Raw genomic sequence first — 25,000 nt, forward strand, 5'->3', positions numbered from 1 at the left:
TATTTAACATGGCTAACCACACCATCTTTCTCCAGTGCCTACCCTCCACTTGCAGCTGAGTAAAACTGACCTGATTGGTACCATTCTTATCAATTCAATCCTTGTCACAGAATCTCCTGATCCGGCTTCTCTTCTTGTTCCCATACTGTTATGTCCGGAGTTCTCTATGAATCTATCTTTGACTTCTTCGTATCTCTCACTTGCTGCCAACTTTGGTGGCATAATATGAAAACACATCAGATTGCACATGTACACTTATGACATTTAGTTCTACCTTGATACTACTTCTCAATCCTTTTAGTCTCTCCGTTGTCAAGCAGCATATCCAGCTTTTGGTTTTCGATGAGAACATATTTCCTCCAATTAAAAATTGGGAAGATGAAACAACTGTCTTCTGTCCTCACCATAATCTCAAGTTCCCTATCTACTCACTCCATCCCTCTCCCCAGCAACTGTCTGAGGCTGAAGGAGAATATTTGTAATATTTGTCCTATTTGAAGCTAAGCTTCTGAATCTGAATCCTCTCAATCGCCAAGGTTGTATACAAATGATTGTCCAAACTTTTGTTTACTTTTATTAGTCAATTTGTATCATAACATTTACGCCATGATAAAATTCCAGATGATTGTGAAAGCCGTGGAAGAATTCGAGTGATTATTGGAGAAAACAGATATGATTCTCAAGTTGAATCTTCTCCCACATCTTGATGAGAACCTCCAATTCAATAAATAATATTTCTAATAACGATTGCAATAAATTAGTACAATTAAATATTTTCAAGTACAAGAAGTTGAATTCGATACCTGTTGCATGGGATGCTCCAATCATTCTACCTCGTATCAAGCCCTCTCGTCCAGCATTTCTAACAAGTTTCACTTTTCTAGGCAAGCTATTCCGTATATAATCCTCCAGCTCACCTTTTAGATTAACTGACAAAAAATGAGAACAGAGGATAGTTAGAAGTATAAATGATGACAGCTTGCAGCTGAAATGTTACATGGTAATCGATAAAGCCAGCATAGATGATAACCATCAAGAAGCTAGTCACTTAATTATTCATGTGAGATGGCCCTGTTTATTTTGAGGGCTGGACTGTTTGATGGAGCTTGATATGATAATAAAATGAAAATTAAGGATTCACATACATCATATATATGCAAGTTGCATTTTAAGGTGGAGCCTACCACCAGACTCAACACTTGGCTTAACAGGATTTGGCTTAACACTAGAACATGGAGTTATGTTAGTTTTTGGGATGCCACATTCACAAGCTTACTTTCACTGGCCAGGTGGCCTTGAGATCCATCCTATTGTATCTGCTCACTTATGTTTTTAGTTTAAGCAGCATTATATGTAAGTCAAAAGCCACCAAGGCACAAGGGAGGATGAAAAGAAGTGAAATGTTTCAAGAAATGTTAAGGTGACTCACTGAAATCACTACTGTCATCCACAAGTATAATTTCATGCAGCAGGTTCACTGGAGAACGATTCAACACACTCTGTACTGTCCGCAGCAGAGCTGATAAAGCTTCATTATAAAAGCAGATAACAACACTGGCAGAAGGTAAATTCAGTGGATAGTTCTTTTCTTTACACCTGACAACAAAAAAAAAACTAGGATTGAAAATAAAAGAAAGAATATATCAATTTCTAAATCAAAATTATCTTGTCTGAATAATATGTTTTAATTGTTGTTCATTTTGTTTTACAAATGCTGCATTGGGATGCTGTAATTTACATCCAAATAAGTAATTTGTGTTGAGTAATATCCTTATGCATGTGACATTTAAAATATTATGTAGTTTTTCTTTCTCCTAGTGGCAGAGATAATGTTTTTCTTTGTAAAACTTAATTAGATTAGGAGTTTTCTTATGATGTTCCTCATGGTGTATTAACGCATTAGGTCTCATTCTCCCATGGTCACCTACATCTGTCATCTCCACTGAGGATCCTTTTATCTGTCTTTGCTTTGCAGCTTTTCTTTTCAGCGCGCGATGTTGGGTCATATGACAGAGATGGACGTTAGAGGTTGCAGACCACACCTCCAATGCTTTTTGCATCATTTACATTGTATTTTGTACTCCAATTGTTTGTCTCCCCTTTCTGTCCTACCTCCCCTTGCCACACATTCCCTTCCCACAGTTCTGTGCTGTCTCGACAGTTCCATTTTGCCAGTGTATTTTTTTCCATGGCCATCAATCTTCATTAAGCTTTTAGTTTTATTGCCCCATGTCTCCTTCCAATTGGTACCTTCAACTTACTTTTTGTGTTTTTGCTTGCCTTCTTCTCCATTTCGTTCTCTTTCATTTGAGGCTCAAAATTCATGCCTCTTAGTTAATAATAATTCCTAGTTCCTTTAAATGCTAATCTCATCACAGCTAAGTATGCCTAACTTCCTTCATCTCCTTTCCATACACATTCAAACAGCCTCAATATCCAATTCTTACTCATACAGTAAAACTCACAACCCATTCCCATCCCTCTCAATGGCGTCACCCAAAGCTTTCGATGAGTGAAAAACCATGCACTAATGCTGGCACCTAATCTTTAAGGGCTTGCAAAACAATACCAATATATGTAACTTCCAGTATATGCAAGTGCACAACTCTGCAGGCCTGGGCAGCGTTCTATATTGGGTTGCTGGCATATGTCTTTGCACATTCAGGATCATTTAGCATGTGTTGTCCAATCATGGAATTACATGTAATAGTGGACACTACTGTGAGATTTGCAAGCACGGGCTGGGTTGGACATGGTAAGTACCTTGCTTATTGGGAACGCTATGCTATCTTTGTAATTCATTCACGAATGTGGGTGTCACAGGGCAGCTCAGCATATACTGCCCATCCCCAATTGCCCAGAGGGCAGTTAAGTGTCAAACACATTGCTGGAGTCAAATGTAGGCACATGTTTCACACAACAAATGGTCTAGCATGCACTGCCTAGAAATGCGCTAGAGGCAGACTCAATTGAGGCACTGAAGAAGGCACTTGATGATTAATAGAATAGAAATGTAGAAAATAGGAGCAGGCATAAGTTATTCTGCCTTTCATGTCTGCTCCACCACTCAATATGTTCACGGCTGATCATCCAACATAGTACTCTGTTCTGGCTTTCTCCTCCATACCCTCTGATCCCTTTAGCCTTAAAAACTATATCTATCTCCTTCTTGAAAATATTTCAATGTTTTGGTCTCAACTGCTTTCTGTGGTATAGAATTCCAAAGATTCACTCTCTGAGTGAAGAAATTTCTCCTTATTTCAGTTCTAAATGGCTTACTCCTTATTCTTAAACTGTGACTCCTGGTTCTGGAATTCCTGGATCTGGGGGACATTCTTTCTGCATTTATCACATCTAGTCCTAACGATATAATCTGTTAAGCCATTCTTGATAAGTCAACCCCTTCATCCCAGCCTAGTGAAAGTCTTTTGAATTGCAGCAAACTTTTTATTAACAGGCATCTATGGGACCAGGAATGCATCAGTTGATCAAGTATTCTGGTTGATCAAGAAGTCCACGTAATGAATGTACAAACACGCACTAAGTAATAGAAATGTAATGGAAGGGATATACACATCACTGTTATACTTTATTTACAGCATAAATTACTTAAATAATAATGCAACTTTGCCTTAAATAAAACTTACTGGCAGAGAGCCTTCTAACTCGCAACGTCAACTGACTATTCGGACTTCACAAAGACTGCGATAATACAGTAAACTTCTGGTCCTTGAGGTATATAATTTTTGCCAGTTTATTGAGAGTGCCGGTTCATAAGGTGCCAGTTAAAACAAAGTCTGCTGTACCTCCAATGCCAGTATATCATTTTAAATACAGGAATCAAAAATATGCAGTTCTCCAGGTACAGCCTCACCAACACCTGATAACAAGACTTCTGTTTTTAAACTCCAAACCCCTTAGCAAAAGGCCAAAATTCCATTGGCCTTCTTAATTACGTGATGTACCTGCATGCTGTTTGTGTTTCATGCACAACAACATCAAAATCGCTTTGTGCAGCACTTTTTTGGAACCTTTGCCTATTTAAATAGTAGTCTGATTTTTCATTGTTCCTACCAAAGTACCTTACACTTCCTTCCTGCTTTGCACTTTACTACACTAACATCCATCTGCCCAGGTTTTGCACACTGACTCAACTTATTTATATCCTCTTGTAGATTCTTTATGATCTCATCACAACAAGCCCCTCACCTGTTTCTGTACTGTAAGCAAATCTGGACATATTACACTGTGCCCCTTCCTCCAATTCATTAACATAGATAGCAATTGAAGTCTTATAACTGATGCTTGTGGCACTCCTCTAGTTATATCTTTCCAAGATGAAAAAATGCTATTAATCCAGGCTGCCTGTCTTCTGTGAGTTAAGCAATCTTCAATCCATGCTAGTACATTACCTGAATACAGTGAGCTTTAATCTTCTGCGATAACCTTTGATGTGCCAGTTTATCAAATCCCTTTTGTAAATCTAAAAGCACATCTACCATTTCCCCTTTATCAACTCTGCTTTTAATATCCTCAAAGAACTCGGGAAAATTTGCCAAACATGATATCCATTATACAAAACCATCCAGACTCTGGTTGATGTGTTAAGCTTATCTAAATACTCTATTTCTTCCTTAATAGTGGATTCTAGTATGTTTCCAATGACAGATGCTTGAACATGGATGTCTTATTATCAGAATCCAGTGAGTTCTAGAACATTTTGACCAATGCCTCCACTATCTCTACAATCACATCCTTTAACATCTGATGCAAGATGGTGGCAACGTAACAGGGCTGCATGCGGGCTCTTGCCCAGGACCCATCCGCTCCTATCTGCTTTCCTTGTTTTACCTTGGCTTCTGCTCTTTTAGTTTGCTTTATTTTCCTTTACTTTTGGCCTTTTTTTCTTCTTTCCTGTGGTGTGTTGGTAGGCAGCACCAGCGCAGCAGTGGGAGCACATGCAAAGTGGTAGAATTGGCTTCTCCCAGCGATAGGAGGCTGGCAGCTGCAAGTGCGTTCTCCCGCCATTTGGGCCCTGTGACGAAGAGGATTGACGAAGGCAGGGCAATGGGCATTGTCTATATGGACTTCAGAAAGAAGGTGAACAAGGTTCTGCATGGTAGACTGGGTTAGCAAGGTTAGATCACATGGAATTCAGGAAGAACTAGCCATTTGGATATAAAATTGACTCAAAGGTAGGGGACAGGGGGTGACGGTGGGGGGATTGTTTGTCGGACTGGAGGCCTATGACCAGCGATGTGCCGCAACAGTTGGTGCTGGATCCTCTGCTTTTCGTCATTTCTATAAATGATTTGAATGTGAATATAGGTGATATGGTCAGCAAGTTTGCAGATGACACCAGAATTGGTGGAGTAGTGGACAGTGAAGAAATTTGTCTCAGACTACAACGGAACCTTGATCAGATAGGCAGAGGAGTGGCAGATGGAGTTTAGTCCAGCTAAATGTGAGGTGCTACATTTTGGTAGGGCAATTTAGGGTAGGAATTATTTACTTAATGATAAGCTTCTGGGGAGTGTTGCCGAACAAAGACATTGGTGTGCAGGTTCATAGTTCCTTGAAATTGGAGTCACAAGTAGACTGGGGGGTGAAGGAGGCATTTGGTACATTTGCCTTGATTGGTCACTGCATTGAGTGTAGGAGTTAGGAGGTCATGTTGCAGCTGTACAGGACACTGGTCAGTCACTTTTGGAATAATGCTTTCTATTCTGGACTCCCTACAGGAAAGATATTGTGTAACTTTAAAGGGTTCAGAAAAGATTTACAAGGATGTTGCTAAGGTTGGAGGGTTTGAGCTGTAGGGAGAGGCTGAATAGGCTGGGGCTATTTTCCTTGGAGCATCGGAGGCTGAGGGGTGACCTTAAAGAAATTTATAAAATCATGAGAGGCATGGTTAGGACGAATAGCCAAGGTCTTTACCCCAGGATAGCGAAGTCCAAAATTAGAGGCAATAGGTTTAAGGTGAGAGGGAAAAGATTTAAAAGGGACCTAAGGGGCAACTTTTTCATGCCCAGGGTGATGTGTATATGGAATGAACTGCTAGAGGAAGTGGTGGAGGCTGATACAATTACAACATTTAAAAAACATCTGGATGGATATATGAATACAAAGGGTTCAGAGGGATATGGGCCAAAGGGGCTAGATTAATTTAGGGTATCTAGCTGGCATGGCCAAGTTGGACCAAATGGTCTGTTACCATGCTGTACATATCTATGACTCTAAGGGGCCAGCAACGAGGACATGACTAAGATCAGGCCTAACAGTGAAGATGATATGGCGACAGCTTTGGAATTTGGTATTAATATACACTGCTATGTGCAAGCATAAATGTGATTTGCATCTTTAAATCAGGTGACAACTTAAACTTAAGAACTTGCTTTTGGTTTCTGGTATCAGGAATATCTCTACTGTAGCCCAAACGATTACTGACAAGCACATTGAAAGCATGTTTCTGGTATCCAGCATCTCGAATCTGTTGATCTGCTTCATTGAAAATCATACCTGAAAGAAAAGTACTTACGTTAAAATAAGATTATGGCTACTTTAACATTAATATCAGCATGTTTTATAGCAAATAACTTCAAAATTCAGAAAGCCTACTAAACGGTGTACTTATTTTTGTCTACTGCAATGGAGAACAGGTGCTTTTTGCTTGCTTTTTTGGTTCACAATATGTAAAGTCTTTTAATAGAATAACTTGAAGCCCAGGATCAGGAACTCAGCGCAAAAGAAAAAGTGCTATCAGAGGAAAACTGTAACTTCAATGGTTGGTAATAGCTACTAATTTGACTCTCATAAGTTACTTTCATGTCAAAAATAAATAGAAGAAATATTATACAGATTATAAGCTAAAAGACCAGTACAAAATTTAAAGAAAAAACAAGTTAAGAACTATGTAATTAGAGATACAGGGCCAGGCAATGTATTGCATGTGGACGATGTGGGAACTGGTGGATCCCACAATAGCTCATAGTGACCACACCTACAGCAAGAGTTGCATGTTTGAGGAACTCCAGCTCAGAGCTGATGAGCTGGAGTCCAAGCTGAAAACACTGAAACACATCAGGGAGGGGGGAAGAGTTACCTGAATGCTATGTTTCACGAGACGGTCACAGCCCTCACTGTAACCATATTGAATTCAGTCACTGGTCAGGAACAGGAGAGTGTGACTACAAATGAGGCAGATAACGGAATCCAGGAGGCAGTGACAAGATCGTCAGCCCTTGAGATTGTAGAACAGGTTTGAGATTCCTGTTCACATATGAACATGAGTGGGGGCTGTAGGCAGGATGACCATTCTGGAGAGGGTAGATAAGAGAATGTGGTTGCAATCAGGAAAATAAACACTGTTCTCTGTGGGCAGAATCGACAGTCTCAAAGACTGTGTTGCTTGCCTGGTGACCAGATTCAGGATATCTCATCTGGACTGCAGAGGAATTTGCAGCGGGAGAGGATAGATCCATTTGTCACGGTCCATGTAAGTTCCAACAATAAAGGCAGAATGAGGAATGAGGTTCTGCTGGGGAATATGAGCAGCTAGGGGCTAAATTAGAAAGAAGAACTAAAAAGGTGATAACCTCTGGATTATTGCCTGAGCCACGAACAAGTCGGTACAAGGCCACAAGAATAAAGAAGTAAACATGTTGCTCAAAGATTGGAGTGGGAGACATGGGTTTGAATTCATACGACATTGGCATCAGTACTGAGGAAGGAGGAAGCTGTTATGATGGGACTGGCTTCAGAGTATAGGAGTTGGGACATTATGTTGAGCTTGTACAGGACACTGGCGAGGCCTCTTCCAGAATACTGTGTCCAGTGCTGGTCAACCAGTTATAAGAAGGATATTATCAAGCTGGAGAGGGTTCAGAACAGATTTACCAGGATGTTGCTGGGTATGAAAGATTTGTGTTATATGGAAAGGCTGGATAAGCTGGGACTTTTTTCACTGGAGCATAGGAGTTTGACAGGTGACCCAATAGAAGTTTATAAAATAATGTGAAGAATTGTTGATGGTAGTCTTTTCCCTAAGAAGGGGAATTTCAAGACTAGAGGGCACATTTTTAAAGTGAGAGGAAAGCAATTTCAAAAAGGCATTAGGCAAATTTTTTTACACAGAGGATGGTTCATGTTTGGAATGAACTTCCCGATGAAGTGATGTGGGTACAATTACAACGTTTAAAAAACATTTGGATGGATACATGAATATGAAAGGTTAGGAGGGATATGGGCCAGGAGCAGGTAGGTGGGAATAGTGTAGTTTGGGATTATGTTCGGCTTGACTGGTTGAACCAAAGGGTCTGTTTCTGCGCTGAATGATTCTATGATTATGACTCTATGAATCGTGCTGGGACCAGAGTCCTGGCGAATTGTGTAACTGGAGCTGCGGATAAGGATTTAATCTAAATAGTGAGGGGGGTGGGTTCAGTTGCATGGAAATTTATGGAAAAATTTAAGGGGTGGGGCATTCAACAGAGGTTACTCAAGTTTCCAGAACAAGGAATAGGACAGAGAGTATGAAAAGGGTCAGGAATCTGATTTCAGGCACAGCAAACAAAGGGACAACTGTGAGGGGGTGGGGAAGGTGCAAGTCAACGCAGGACTGAGAGTGTTGTATTTAAATGCAGTTTATGAAACAATGTAAATGAGTTTGTAGAGCAGATTCAAATAGGCAAGTACAATGTTCTGGCTATCACAGAGAAATGGCTGCAAGAGGATCTGGGCTGGGAACTAAATATCCAAATATATACATCCTATTGAAAGGGCAGGCAGATGGGCGTGGGGATGGGGTTGCCTTGATAGTAAGAAACAAAATTAAATCAATAGCAAGAAGTGACATAGAGTCAAAAGACACAGAACCTGTGTGGGTAGACTTGAGGAACCGCAAAGGGAAAAAGACCCTGATTGGTGTTATGTATAGGCCTTCTACCAGTTGTCAGGATGTTGGGAAGAAAATACATCAGGAGATACAACAAGCATGTAAGGAAGGCACTACTACAATAAGCACAGGGGACTATGTGCAGGCAGACTGGGAAGATCAGGTTGGTAGCAGATTGCAAGAAAAGGAATTTGTGGAATGTCTACAAGATTTTTTTTTGGAGCAGCGCACGGTAAGCTCACTAGGGCACAGGCAATTCTGGATTTAGTAATGGGTATGAGGCAGATTTGATTAGGAAGCTTAAGGTGAAGGAACCCTGAGGGGGCAGTGACCATAATTCATTCCACTGAAGAAGGAACATACTGAGAGGAGGACGAGGCAACCATAGCTAACAAAGGAAGTCAGGACAGCATAAAAGCAAAAGAATAAGCATACAATGTGCTGAAGATTAGACAGCTAGAGGACTGGGAAGCCTTACAGAGTCATCCAGCACAGAAACAGTCTCTTAGGCCCATTTCATCCATGCCAACCAGGTTTCCTAAACTCAACTCGTCCCATTTGCCTGCATTTGGACCATATTCTTCTAAACCTTTCCCATTCATGGACCTGTCCAAAGATCTTTTAAATGTTGTAATTGTACCCACCTTTACCACTTCCTCTGGCAGTTCATTCCACATATGAACCACCCTCTGTGTGAAACAGTTGCCCTTGAGGTCCCTTTTAAATAGAGTCATAGAGCTGTACAGCATGGAAACAGATCCTTCATCTTATTTATGCCCCTCATGATTTCATAAACTTCTACAAGGCATCCTTCAGCATCCTAAGCTTCAAGGATTTAGACAGGCTAGGAGAGTGGGCAAGGAAGTGGCAGATGGAATAGAATGTGGGAAGGTGTGAAGTTATACACCTTCATAGGAAGAACAGAGGCATTGACTATTCTACAAGTGGGGAAAGGCTTTGAAAATGTGAGGCACAACAGTACTTGGGAGTCTTGGTTCGGGATTCTCTTAAGGTTAACATGCAGAATCAGTTGGCAGTTAGGAAGGCAAATAGAATGTCAGTGTTCATTTCCAGAGGGTTAGAATACAAGAGCAGAGATGTACTGCTGAGACTGTATAAGGTTCTGGTCAGACCGCATTTGGAATATTGTGAGCAGTTCCATGCCCCATTGTTAAGGAAGGATGTGCTGGTGTTGGAGGGGTCCACAGGAGGTTTACAAGATTGATCCCAGGGATGAGAGGCTTGTCATTTGAGGAGCTGTTGAGAACTCTGGGTCTGTGCTCAATGAAGTTTAGAAGGATGAGGGGAATCTCATTAAAATTTACAGAATACTGAGAGGCCTCATTAGACTGGACATGAAGATGATGTTTCCACTAGTAGGAGAGACTGGGATCTAACAGCATAGCCACAGAAGGAAGGGATGACCCTTTAGAACCAAGGTGAGGAGAAATTTTTTCAGCCAGAGGTTGGCTAATACAGAAGACTGTGGAGACCAAGTCATTGAATGTATTTAAGACATAGATAGGTTCTTCATTAGTAAAGGAATCAAGTCTTCCATGGAGAAGGCAGGAGAATGGGGTTGAAAAACATATCACCCATGATCGAATGGCAGAGTAAACGTGATGGGTCATATGGCTTAATTCTGCTCCTCTATCTTAGGTTTTATGTGACCAGAGTCCTGGCAAATTTCATAACTGGGGCCTTAAACTAAATTGAGCTCGGGTGGGGATGGGGTAAGTGTATTCAGTTCCATCGAACTACTTGTGCCTTGAGCTGATTGGTACAGGGTCAACAAGATTAAAGTGTGGCTCAAAGACTGGTGTGGGAGAAAAAGGTTTGAATTAATGGGACACTTGCACCAGTACTGGGAAAGGAAGGAAAGCTGGGGCTGTAGGTAAGGCTTTAAAGTAAATGGTGGGGGTGGGGGATGGAGGTTAGGAGTTCAGTTTATGGAAAACTAGAGAATCCTGGTTAAAGGAGAAGGTAGGATTGCAGATTAAGGATGGAACTGATTGTTACCAGAAAAATAAAAGGAAGTGACAGAATGTCTGAATGTCATATTGCACCAAGGAAACATAAAAGTGTCAGGAAATTGGATAATACAACAAACTTAAAGGCTTTGCACCTCAATGCATAAAGCTTTTGGAGTAAAGTAGGAGAACTGATGGTGCAAATCGAAGTAAATGGATATGATCTCATAGACACCACGAAAGCATGGTTACAAGGAGATCAAAACTCAGAACATAACATTCAGGGATATCTGACCTTTCAGAAAGACAGAAGGGATGGAAAATATTCTTAGTAACAGACTAAATAAGGATAATTGTGAGATGCGATTTAGGCTTGAATGACGTACAGTCCATATGGGCACATGTAAAAACAGCAAAGGAAAGAGATAGTAACAACTGCCGATGCTGGAGTCTGAGATAACACGGTGTGGAGCTGGAGGAACACAGCAGGGCAGGCAGCATCAGAGGAACAGGAAAGCTGATGTTTCGGGTCGAGACCCTTCTTCAGAAATGGGGGAGGGGTAGGGGGCTCCGAAATAAATAGAGAGAGGAGGGGTGGGGCTGGTGAAGGTAGGTGAGGTGGTGATAGGTGAGTGCAGGTAGGCAATGATGGGGGTTGGTCAGTGAGGTGGGTGGAGCCGATAGGTGGGAGAGAAGATGGACAGGTCAAGGAGGCGGGGATGAGAGGGAGGGTTGGTCATGGGATGAGGTCGGGGGTGGGGAGATGTTGAAGCTAGTAAAGTCCACATTGAGACCATTGGGTTGTAGGCTCCCAAGGTGGAATATGAGGTGCTGCTCCTCCAGTTTTCAGGTGGCGTCATTGTGACACTGAAGGAGGCCCAGGATGGACATGTCGTCCAGGGAGTGGGAGGGGGAGTTGAAGTGGTTCGCGACTGGAAGGTGTTGTCGTTTGTCGTGAACTGAGCGCCGGTGCTCTACAAAGAAGAGATAGGTAGGAGTACTGTACAGGCTCCCAAACAGTCGCCACTCTGTAAGAAAGGCTATAAATTAACAAATAATTGGATCATGTAAAGGGAATACAGCAATGATTATGGGTGATTTTAATTTTCATGTTAATCAAATTGAAAAGGGCAGCTCCAACGACAAATCCATAGAGTGCATTAGATATAGTTTCCTTGAACAATATGTCATGAAGCCAACCAGGGAGTAGCATATTGTGGATCTGGTAATGGGTAATGAGTAGGTTAAGTAATGATCTGAGTAAAAGATCCCTGAGTAAATGGTGATCATAACATTATAGAACGTAATATTAAGCTTGAGTGTGAATAGCTTGATTCTGAAATAACGATGTTTAACTTAAATAAAGCTAATTACACTGAAATGAGGATAGAGTTAGCTAATGTGAACTGGGTAGATGAGCAGGAATGACAGTAAGCAAGCAGTGGCTGACATTTAAGGAGATAATTCATAACTCTCAGCAAAAGCACATCCCAGTAAGTAGAAAAGATTCTAAGAAAGGGATAAAACAACTATGGCTAAAAGTTAAGGAGAGTATTTGAAAAAAAAAAGCATGTAAAGAGACATGTGATAGCCAGGAAGACTAGGATAAATTCAGAAGCTAGCAAAGGAGGACTAAAATGAGAATAAAGACAAAGAAAAACCAAAAGAACTGTGGATGCCGTAAATCAGGAACAAAAACAGAAGTTTCTGGAAAAGCTCAGCAGGTCTGGCAGCATCTGTGAAGAAAAAAATCAGAGTTAACATTTCGGGTCATTAGTTCTGAGGGAGCAAATATACTGCAACCATATTTGCAGACGGCACAAAAATAGGTGGGAAGGCAAGATGCAAGAGGGATGTGAACAGTATTCAGAGAAATATTGATAGGTTAAGTAACTGGGCAAAAAGGTGGCAAATGGACTATAATGTGGAAAATGTGAAGTTGTTCATTTTAGAAGGGAGAACAAAAGAACATAGTATTATTTAAATGGAGAAAAACTGCAGAAAGCTCCAATACAAAGGGAATTGGGGGTAACTGTGCATGAAACACAGAAAGCGAACATGCAGGTAATTGGGAAGGCTAATGGAATATGGCCCTTATTTCAAGCGAGGGTGGGATGTGTTTTTGGAGTATAAGAATAGGTAAGTCTTATTGTAACTGTACAAGATGCTGGTGAGACCACATGTGGAGTCATGTGAGCAGTTTTTGTCCCCTTATTTTCATTTCATTGGAGGTAATGGCCTAATGGTATTATCGCTGGACTGTTAATCCAGAGACAGATAATGTTCTGGGGACCCGGGTTTGAATCCCGCCATGGCAGATGGTGGAATTTGAATTCAATAAATATCTGAAACTAAGAGTCTAATGATGACCATGAATCCATTGTCGATTGTTGGAAAAACTCATCTGGTTCACTAATGTCCTTTAGGGAAGGAAACTGCCATCCTTACCTGGTCTGGCCTTCATGTGACTCTAGAACCACAGCAATGTGGTTGACTCTTAACTGCCCTCTGGGCAATTAGGAATGGACAATGAATGCTGCCTAGCCAGCGACACCCTCAGCCCATGAATGAATAAAGAAAAAATAAGTTCAGAGATGATCCCGATTTGGAGGGATTGTCTTATCAGCAAAGGTTTAACAGGTTGTGGCACTGCTCATTGGAATTTAGAAGTATAAGAAGTGATCTCATAAAGACCATAAGATATAGGAGCAGATTTAGGCTATTCAGCCCATTGAGTATGATCCACCATTTGATCTTGGTTGATATGTTTCTCCTGCCTTCTCTCCGTAACCCTTGATTCCCTTACTAATCAAGAACCAATCTATTTCTGTCTTAACTACACTCAATGACTCAGCCTCCACAGACTTCTGTGGCAATGAGTTGTACAGATCAACCAACCTCTGGCGGAAGAAATTCCTCCTGATCTCAGTTCTAAAGAGTTATTTTGTCACTCTGAGGCTGTCCTCTTGGTTACTAGTAGCAGATAGGATTCTTAAGGGGTTTTATAGGGTAAATACTGAGAGGATGTTTCCCCTCAAGGGACAATCTAGGACCAAAAGTCATAGTTTCAGAATTAAGGATGCCAATTTAAGACTGAGATGAGGGGGAATTTCTCTCAAAGGGGTGAGTGTCTTTGGAACTCCTTGCCACAGAGAGCTGTGACGGCAGAGATCTTGTGTATTTTTTTTTCATTCATGGATGAAGCACTGGCTAGGCCAGCATTTATTACTCATCCCTAATTGTCCACAGGCCAATTGGAAGTCAAACCATACTGCAGTAGATCTGGACTCACATGTATGCCAGACCAGCTAAAGATGGCTGTTTCATTCCCTGAAGGACATTATTGAACCAGATCATTTTTTCTGACAATCGACTATGGTTTCATGGTCATCACTAGACTCTTAATTTCAGATTTTTTTTATTGAATTCATATTCCATCATCTGCTGTGGCGGGATTTGAACTGGGATCCCCAGAACATTATCTGGACCTCTAGTTCAGTGATAATACCACTCGGTCGTTACTACCCCAATTTAAGGCTGAGATAGATAGATTCTTAATTGGTAGGGGAATCGTATGTAATGGAGAAAGCTCAAGAGAGTGGACATGAGGAGTGTCAGAGCAGCCGTGATCCTATCTAATGGTGGAGCAGGCTTGAAGAGCCAAATGACCCACTCCTGTTCCTATTTCTTATGTTCAGCTCTATCAAATGAGTATTAGAATTTGGTGCAATTTTTTTGCCTTTTCCCTACAGCCCTGAATTGAATCATAGAGTCATGTAGCATGGAAATAGATCCTTCAGTGCAACTAGTCCATGCCGACCATGTTCCCAAACTAAGCTAGTCCCACTCACCTGCACTTGGCCCCTATCTCTCCAAACCTTTCCATTTCATGAACGTATCAAAATGTCTTTTACATGTTCTAACAGTACCCTCATCCACCACTTCCTCTGGCAGTTCATTCCACACACGAACTATTGTCTGTGTAAAAGAGCTGCCCCTCATATTGTTTTTAAAACTTTCTCCTCTCACCTTAAAAAATATGCCCCCCCTCCATTTTGAACTCCCCCACTCGAGGGAAAAGACCCTTGCTATTCAAATAATCGCCTCATGCCCTGTTGAATGCTTCCATTGAATGTGCTTCCACCACGGGCGGTGCACTCTAGATCATAACTACTCATTGTGTGAAAAAGCTTGTTCTCACATTGCCCAAATTACCTTATATCTCTGCCCTCTTGTGCTTGATCAGGATCGTGAAGGAACAGTTTCTTTCTGTCTACACTTCTCAGTCCCTTCATGATTTAGAAAACTTCTACCAAATCTCCTCTTACCCTTCTCATTTCCAAGAAAACCAGTCCCAACTTCTCTAATCAACTTTCACAATAGAATGTTTTCATCCCTGGAACCAATTTCATATACCTCACCTCTACTCTCTCCAATGCATTCGCATCCTTAATAATGTATGGCACCCTGAACTGTTCACAACACTCCAACTCAACCGTTCACAACACTTCAACTGAGGTCTAGTGGCTTATACATTTTAAGCATAACCTCCTTGCTCATGTACTCTTGTGACCCAACTATTAAAGCCTGGAAAGCTATGTACTTTATCAAATGCTCACACTATATGTCCTATCACATTTAATGAGCTATATATACACACATCCAGGTCTCCCTACTCATACACATCCATTAGAGCTTATTTTATACACATCCCTAATGTTCCTTCTACCAACATGCATTACCTCACACTTGTCCAAATCAGTAACCCACTCAACCGATTTATCTGTCATTTTATGTCATCCTCCTCATGGTGTACAATGTTAATAGGTTTTGCATCAGCAATAATCTTGAAAACAGTCCCTCCTTTACCAATATCCAGACCATTACCATTTATATCAAGAAAAGCAAGGGTCTCAAAAACAAGCGCAGGGAACTCCATCACAACCCAAAAATATCCATTCATCCTCTGATATAACAAGGTGTAGAGCTGGATGAACACAGCAGACCAAGCAGCATCAGAGGAGCAAGAAAGCTGATGTTTCAGGTCTGGACCCTTCTTCAGAAATTGGGGGGGGAAGGGGATTCTGAAATAAATAGAGAGAGAGGGGGAGGCAGATGGAAGATGGATAAAAGAGCAGATAGGTGGAGAGGAGACGGACAGGTCAAGGAGGCAGGGATGGAGCCAGTAAAGGTGAGCGTAGGTGGGGAGTTAGGGTGGGGGTTGGTCAGTCAAGGGAAGATGGACAAGGAGTGGGAGGGGGAGTTGGGTATGTAGTATGTAGTATGATGTCCATATTGATACCATTGGGCTGCAGGGTTCCCAAGTGAAATATGAGGTGCTGTTCCTGCAACCTTCGGGTGGCATCATTGTGGCACTGGAGGAGGCCCAGGATGGACATGTCATCCAAAGAGTGGGAGGGGGAGTTGAAGTGGTTTCCGGACTAATAGCAGAAGCGGTGATGCAGAGACTCAAAAGCATGGCCCTTCTGCAAATCCAACCCAAACTATGGATCCGATATGTGGATGACACTTTTGTCATCATCAAACAGACCAAACTAGAGGAGATACGTCAACTAATAAACAGCACTCTCACCGGCATCAATTTCACCAGGGAAGAGGAAAAGAACAAACAGCTCCCATTCCTGGATGCCATGGTAGAATGCAGGGCCAACGGGGAATTCCTGACAAAGGTACACAGAAAAGCCACACACTCTGACCAAGTACTGAATTTCAACAGTAACCACCCCAACACCCACAAACGAAATTGCTTGAAAACACTGTTTAAACGAGTGACAACACACTGTAGCAACCCAGAACTACGCCAAAAAGAAGAAGAGTACCTCCACCAAGTGTTTAAGGACAACGGATACCCGAACAACTGGATGTGATGATGCCTATCATATGAACAACAACAGGAAGATACTGCATGCCCTAACACACTAATCACGCAACAGTACATCAAGAACATATCCGAACTGACCACAAGTCTCCTACGACCCTTAGGCATCAGAATAGCACACAAACCCACGTCAACCCTATGCCAAACCAAAGACCCCTTACCCACTGTGGGCAGAACCAACATAATATACAAAATTCCACGCAAGGACTGCAACAAATATTACATTGGACAGACAGGAAGAAAATTGGCCACAAGAGTACATGAACACCAACTAGCAACAAAAAGACACGACTAATACTCACTCATCTCCATTCACACGGATAAAGAGAACCACCAGTTCAATTGGGACAACACCAGGATCCTAGGACAGGCCAAACAGAGACAAGCATGGGAATTCCTAGAGGCCTGGTTCTCCACCAAGAAGGTCATCAACAAAACATAGAGCTAGACCCTATACATACTCCACTGAGAAGAAAAACCGGAAATGAGGCAATCAACTCTAACGGACCTGAGAGTTTAAATACCAGGCAGGAAAACACAACAGTGCTTCATCGGAGGCTGCACTGATGATATTACCCAGCAGGGTAATGGAACGTCTGCGAATTAATGAACCAGCTTGGTGAGCGAACCAACCATAGCATCCACAACCCGAGCTATAAATCTACTCAAGAACCTTAGAGACCTACAGGCGAAGTACACTCAAATTGGCCTGTAAACCATTCAACTTATATCCAATTTTATCTGATTTATAAAACACCATTCAGAACTACCAGATGTTTCAAAGCATTTTACAACCAATGGAGGACTTTTTGATTGTAGTCACTGTTGTAATGTAGGAAATGCGACAGACAATCTGTACACAGCAAGTTTCCACAAACAGCAATGGCATGATGACTACGTAATACATTTTGTGATGTTGATTCAGGGATATTAGAGATAATTCCCTGCTGTTCTTCAAATAAAGTCGTGGGATCTGTTATGTCCACATAGGAAAGAAACCAGGGTCTTAAGTTAACGTCTCATCTGAACAATAGTATCTCTGAGTGTCCAGCATTCCCTCAGAATGTTTTGGACTGTCAGACATCATGTTGAGGTTAGAGTCATGGGTGTGCAGGAAGCAGTGCCACCCTAACTAGGAGCACAAGGCCATGAAGTAAAACCAGGCCCCTTCTCTGAGGTTAGTTGGAGGCATGACAGCTCAAGGCTTGAGAAAAATCACTTTCAGGGTGTAAGACAAACCTCAGTTTAGCCTTGGGATGAGGCTCAGCAGTAAGGCGGATCAGAAAGGGAAGTGAAACTGCCAGAATGGTAAAGTTTTGAGTGTTGAGGGGAAGTAGTTTTAATCATCTTGAGTCTGCAGGAAGATTTTCCCTGAAAAACTTGTGCTTTGTTGGTGATGGCCAAGAAGGCCTTGTTATGGTTTGTACTTAAACGCATTTCATAAATAAATAATTTTCATTTTAGAAGAGCTCATAAACTAAATGCCAGATTATTGACCTCTAGCTGATTTGTAACAGGTGACTCACCTAGTTCTGAAGACAGTGACAATTTTCTCTCTGAATCGCTTGGCATTTGTTTCATATTCTGATTGTCTATATTACCATGGTGCCGAGATTCAAGCAGTCGTACGGGGCCTTTAGTAACTCGTGGCTGGAATTTCCACTGCGCCTGCTGGCTCCCCTCAAAGGGCACATTGCCAAAAGTGTAGCCTTCATTGTTCAAGTTGAAGTAGATGAACAGGAATAGGGTCCAGGTCACTGATGCGAAGAGGCACCCATAGCAGAAATAGCGTAGTGTGACACTGCTCATGGTATCCCAAACATCGTTACAGGCCCATTTTCAATCCTCTGAACCAATACACAAAGTCAAGCTGATTTGCCTGAGGGAAAAGAGAACTACAAGTCATTCCCCAAAAACCGACTGTGGTGACATTATTTTAGGACAAACTATTCAGCATTACATAAACAGTGTCTTCCCAAAATTAACGCAAAAACTAGCTCTGTCAATATTGTCATAAAGGTGGCAACTCATTTAAAAAGAACAGCTTTTACAACTTGCATTTATATCGTACAATTTCATAAATTGACACTAAAGAAAGAAAACAGGTCATGTGGGGAGGGGTCTGGTTGAAGAAATTTGAATACATTTATACTGAGAAAAACTGTGAAAACCAAAAGCCATGCTTACAAACTTATCTCACTGCAATAACCTAACCTTTATTTCTGAGAGTATAGAGCTCAGTCAAAGCAAAATATTCCATTCGTGTATCGAGATGGTTACCGAACAAAGTTCATTCAGCAGGGGATTAATGCACAATTAATTATTAACAGCAGATTTTCAGTAAAAAGTTGTTTATTCAGGCTGCTATAAAATGGCACACTGGTCCAGAATTTTCTGCAGTACACAGCCCTAAGTTAAGTGGAAAGAGCAGGAAAATCAGGCAGTGACACGTGACCATCCCACTCAAAATCACAGAAGTGCTACATTACAAAAGGACGGCAATTGGTCCATTGTGCCTGCACCAGCTCTCCAACAAGCATTATGACTGAATACCATTCTGCCTTTTCCTCATACCATTGTACATTGTTCTGTTCAAATAATCATTTAATGGCCTCTTGAATGCCTCGATTGAACCTGCCTTATCTAGACATACCACGCAGTGTATTTTCAACCTGAACTATTTTTTGTATAAAAATATTCTTTCTCGCATCACCTTTGCAATTCACTTTAAATCAAATCCTCTTGCTCTTGATATTTCTACGAGCAATAATAGTTCCTTCCTATCTACTTTGTGCAGACATCTCAGGACTTTGAAAACTTCTATTAGAAATCTTCTTTGACTTCTTGTCTCCTAGGAGAACAGACCCAACATCTCCAATTTATCCTCATAACTGAAGTTTCTCATCCCTAAAACCATTTTTTGTAATTCTCTTCTGCGTTCACATTCTTCCATTAGAGTGACACCCAGGACTGTACACAATACTCCAGCTGAGGTCTGACAACTGTGTTGTATAAGTTCTGCATAACCAGACCAGTTTCCGCACTGAGTGAAAACCGATAGAACTGCAGATGCTGTAAATCACGAACAAAAACAGAAGTTGCTGGAAAAGCTCAGCAGGTCTGGCAGCATCTATGAAGAAAAAATCAGAGTTAACGTTTCGGTCCGGTTCCGAGGAAGGGTCACTGGACCTGAAACGTTAACTCTGATTTTTTTCTTCACAGATGCTGCCAGGCCAGCTGAGCTTTTCCAGCAAATTCTGTTTTTGTTCCGTGCTGATTACATTGACTCTACGACATCATCCAGGACAGGAGTGCTGCATTATACTTCCTTGCTGTGGGCGAATGAGGGGGTTAAGTCAACAGGAGACATCCATGTCCACGTTTGACCTATTGCCCTAAGAATTTATGGGTTCTGTACTTAATTTAGAGGAATGCTGCAGTCAAATTCTTCCTGCCTCCACAACCCTTGTGGGTCTGACTTGCTGGTAGGACAGAACACAGTCTACTCTTTCAACAGTGGCCATTGAGTCACAGAGTAATACAGCACGGAAACAGGTCCTTTGGCCCAAAATGGTCCATGCTGACTATGGTGCCCACTCAGCTGGTTCCAACTGCCCGTATTTGGTCCATATCCGTCAAAACCTTTCACATCCATATATCTATCCAAATGTTTTTTAAACGTTGCTATTATACCTGCCTCAACCACTTTCTCTGGCAGCCCATTCCATACATGCACCACTCTCAGCATGAATAAGTTGCTCCTCAGGTCCTTGTTAAATCTTTCCCCTCTCACCTTAAACCTATGCCCTCTAGTTTTCAATTCCCCATCCCTGGGAAAAAGACTATATGCATTCATCCTATCTATGCCCCTCACGATTTAATACACCTCAATAAGGTTACCCCTCATTCTTCTACGTTCCAAGGAATAAACTCCTATCCTGGCCAACCTCTCCCTATAACTCAGGCCTACTAGTCCTGGCAACATCCTCGTTTATCTTCTTTGCACACTTTCCAGTTTAACTATGCTTTCCTGTAACAAAGTGACCAAAACCGTACACAATACTCCAAGTGCGGCCTCACCAACGATTTATACAACTGTAACATAACATCCCAACTCCAATACTCAATTTTACTTTTTTTTCCCTTCAGAGCATGTAGGAATCAACATTATTTCTGTGGATCTTGAGTCACATGTCGGTCAGATCAGGTAAGGACGGCAGATTTTCCTTCCATAAAAGACTTTATTGAACCAGACGGTATTTTGCAACAATTATCAATGGTTTCAAGATCACCATTAGACTACCTTTTAATTCTTGATTTATTAATTTAATGTAAATTTTACCACCTGCCCTAGTGAGATTTAAATCCAAGTCCTAGAGCATTTGCCGGGGTTCCTATGTTACTCATTAGTGACAAATTCACCATTGCACTGCCTTCCCTGTCCTGTAACTTCTATGGTAAGTGTCTTCGGGCTACATGTAACTCATCCTTTCAACTCTATTGTGGGTGACTATTTATTCAGTTCTTGTATACCTGGCCACTGAAATCCCAGCCCAATTCCTTCCAACACATCCTCAAGACCATTTTCTTTGACTGGTCTTTGATGATCCATCATAACTCTCTTCATTTTCCCTTTCTTTAGTACTTAGTATCTATCTACTGTGTAACATAAACATTTTGTGCCAGCAAGAAGCACAAAAGGAATTCAATTTTGTTGGTTTTATTCTTATCAACTGCAAAATCTCAGTTTCGACATCCATATCATAATTTCAATGACACCCCATTCCTGCAGCCTTATGTGTAGTAAGTAAACAGTGTTTGTATGATATTGTTAATGGTAAAAACATACATGTAAACTGACTGAACAAGAGCCATCAAAAAAACACTGCGGATGCTAGAGATTTGAAAAGAAAACAGAAAATTGTACCATGGAAAACCTGTAGAGTAAGAAAAACAGAATTCCTTTAGAACCAAAAAAAATCATATTGGACTTGAAACATTAACTCTTTTTCTCTCTATGCAGATGCTGCCAGACCTGATGGCTTTCTTCAGTACTTTTTCACTTTTTTACTATATTGCTCTTGGCCACTGTGACCAATGCAACACTAACGACATCTGCAAGATAATTATGACTGACAGAACAACTTGGCTAACCGCGGACCCTTCAGTTACCCTCATGGTAGGTTTCAATGGTTTTTGCATGACTCCAGGATTTTCACTACTTTGTCTGGGAGACCGGATGCTGTGTTCATCACTTCTTGAGTAAAGAGTTCCCTACTATCAATCTTAAATGCATTTTTAATCGGAACAAATCTGTCTATAAGATCACTTATTGGATGGTTTCATTTGTAATGACCCAAGATGTGGCATTAAGACTTTGAAAACATACTCCACTTCTGTGTTTTGTAGAAATTGGAAAATAAATTAGTCTGCTTGCGAATGATTGCTGATGATTGCACAATGTTTAGCATCATCTGTGACTCCTCAAAGACTGAAGTGGATTATATCCAAATGTAGCAAAATCTGAGAAATTCAGGCTTGGGTCAATAAGTAGCAAGTAACATATTCACCACATAAATGTCAAGCAGTGACCAAATCCAGCAAGACAGAATCCAACCATTTTCCCTTGACATTCAATGCCATTACAACATTGAATTTCCCCACTATCAACATTCTGGGAGTTACCATTCATGACCAGAAACTAAATCGGACTGGTCATATAAATACTGTAGCTACAAGAGCAGGTCATGGATTCGGAATTCTGTGGTAGGTAACCCTCACCTCTTGATCCTTCAAAGCATGTCCACCTTCTATAAGGCACAACTCAGAATTATGATGTAATACTCCCCACTTGCCGAGATGAGTGCAGCTCCAACCACACTCAATGAGCTTGACACCTTTCAGGACAAAGCAGCCAAGTGACTGCCACCACATCCATAAACACTAATTCCCTCAACTAATGACAAAAACTAACAGCAGTGTGTACAATGAATAAGATATACTGCAGAAATTCATCTAGGCTCATTCAGCAGTGCCTTCTAAACCAATAGCCGTTACCATCTACAAGGCCAAGGTCAACATTTACACAGAGACACCAATATCTGCAAGATCATCTTGTAAGATATCTGATTTTGATTTGATTTATTGTAGTCACATGTACCTAAGTACAATGAAAAGTTTTGTTTTGCGAGGAGTACAGGTAGATCAGAGTAAACAAGGACATACACGTCATAGGGTGCTTAGACAGAGCAAGGCAAATGAGGTAACAGCTGCACAGGAGGCGCACAAAGCAAGATCAACATTTGAAGTTAGAGAGGTCCATTCAGCAGTCTAATAACAGCAGGGAAGAAGCTTTTTTTGAACTTGTTGGTGTGTGTTCAAGCTTCTGTATCTGCTGCCTGATGCAAGAGGTTGGAAGAGAGCATTACTGGGGTGGGAGGGGTATTTGATTATGTTGACAGCCTCTCCGCAGCAACGAGAAGTGTAAATGAAGTCCATGGATGGAAGGTTGGCTTCCGTGATGGTCTAGGCTGTGCACACCAACTTCTGTAGTTTCTCACGGTCCTGGGCAGAGCAGTTACCCTACCAGGTCATTATGCGCTCAGATAGAATACTTTCTATGATGCATCTGTAAAAGGTGGTGATGGTTTTTATGGACATGCCAAATTTCCTAAGACACCTGAGGAACAGAAGGAATTGTTCTGCCTTCTTGACCGTCACACCTATGTGGGAGGTCCAGACAGATTGTTGGTTTGATCTAGGATCTCATTGAATGGCAGAACAGGCTCAAGGGGCTGAACAGCCTACTCCTTTTCAAATTTTCTTATGTTCCCAACAACACTATGTGTATACTTATAGAAAATGGACTGCAGAGGTTCAAGAAAGCAGTTCACTACTCAAAGTCAACTATGGATGGCCGATAAATGCTGGCCCAGCCAACAAAGTCCACATCTCATGAACAAATAAAATAACAGTTCTAATCAAAACTTGCTGCATTAAACAAATTCTATTCAACTCCCTCCAGGTTTCTCTTCTAATTATCTTAATCATGTGTCCTGTGGTCATTGGTCCTCCAAATGGAACAGTTTTCTACATATTCTATCAAAACTCATCAGAATATGGAACACCTCTGTTAAATCTCAACTCAGACTTCTTGGTTGTTATGGAGAAAATTCTCTTTTCACTTAAGTCATTCATACATACCTTTTCTTAGTGAAGCTGCCTAAAATTCTGCAAGCTAAAGACAGATGTAAATTCTTGTTAACATTTCATTTTATATTTATTATCCTGACAGTTCCTGTTCCTCATCATTATCAGTTAAATGTGAAGTTATTAAAGCAATGCATAATGATTGAGGTTAATTGAAGTAATGTGATTGCCAACTGTGCTCTGCCTGGAAACAAATTGCCCAACAACTGTTTGGAATTAGTAATGGTTTATTTAATCAAATCAGTGCCCTCTTGTGGCATAGTGGTAGCATCCCTATCCCTGGGCCAGGAGGCCTGGGTTCAAGTCTCACCTGTTCCAGAGGTGTGTAATGACATCTCTGAACAGGTTGATTAGAAAAATAGGTTAATCAAATCAGTGATTATTCAGGTGTGAAAGATACAAGATGCATTTCAGTGCACAAACAGTTAAGACTTTTATAGAAAGAATTGTGGATACTGGAAATCAGAAACAAAAACAAATTGCTGGATTAGCTCAGCAAGTCTGGCAGCATCTACAGAGAGAAATCAGAGTTAACGTTATGGGTTCAGTGGGTTCTGAGGAAGGGTCACTGGACTCAAAACGTTAACTCTAATTTCTCTGCATAGATACTGCGAAACCTGCTGAGCTTTTCCAACAATTTCTGTTTTTAGATAACTTTTATTTTGTTTTAGGAAAACTGATTTTCCTCCACATTCCTGACCCTGCATCATTTTAGCTTCTGTGTGATTCAGGAATTATCTGGTGTCTAAAATGTACAGCCACCCTATTGAAGGCTGGTTTCCCACTTTAAGGGAGGACTTTAAACATTTTCAAATGGTGGTGCAGGATTTTGGAAGCGGACTATTAAAAGTATGATTTTATAAGGAAGTTGGAAAGCCTACAGAAGGGTTGAGCACACACTACATGACAATTGTAAAATGTTTTGACACCTTCAAATGCCATTGTTATTTTGTAAGTTTTTTTAACTACACTGCTGCACCATAGAGATCTGCCTAACAAAGCTGAGTTTATCTTCATTGATCAGCAGTA

General features: G+C 41.2%; 2 protein-coding genes across 3 annotated transcripts in view; one reads left to right on the forward strand and one right to left on the reverse strand.

Moving 5' to 3' along the window:
* Nucleotides 1-24,059, reverse strand: part of LOC109924610 (polypeptide N-acetylgalactosaminyltransferase 11-like) — a 26,766-nt gene extending 2,707 nt beyond the window's left edge. Inside the window, exons 1-5 of the mRNA XM_048610514.1 lie at nt 23,966-24,059; nt 18,289-18,641; nt 6,396-6,519; nt 1,430-1,596; nt 804-929 (exon numbers count right to left, since the gene is read on the reverse strand). Of these exons, the coding sequence (XP_048466471.1) occupies nt 804-929; nt 1,430-1,596; nt 6,396-6,519; nt 18,289-18,571 (700 nt within the window). The 5' untranslated portion in view covers nt 18,572-18,641; nt 23,966-24,059. The remainder of the gene's footprint in view (nt 1-803; nt 930-1,429; nt 1,597-6,395; nt 6,520-18,288; nt 18,642-23,965) is intronic.
* Nucleotides 1-25,000, forward strand: part of LOC109921688 (polypeptide N-acetylgalactosaminyltransferase 11-like) — a 90,713-nt gene that overhangs the window by 14,044 nt on the left and 51,669 nt on the right. The window lies entirely within an intron of this gene.

The sequence above is a fragment of the Rhincodon typus genome, chromosome 2, assembly GCF_021869965.1.
Source record: "Rhincodon typus isolate 14 chromosome 2, sRhiTyp1.1, whole genome shotgun sequence".
Lineage (NCBI taxonomy): Eukaryota > Metazoa > Chordata > Chondrichthyes > Orectolobiformes > Rhincodontidae > Rhincodon > Rhincodon typus.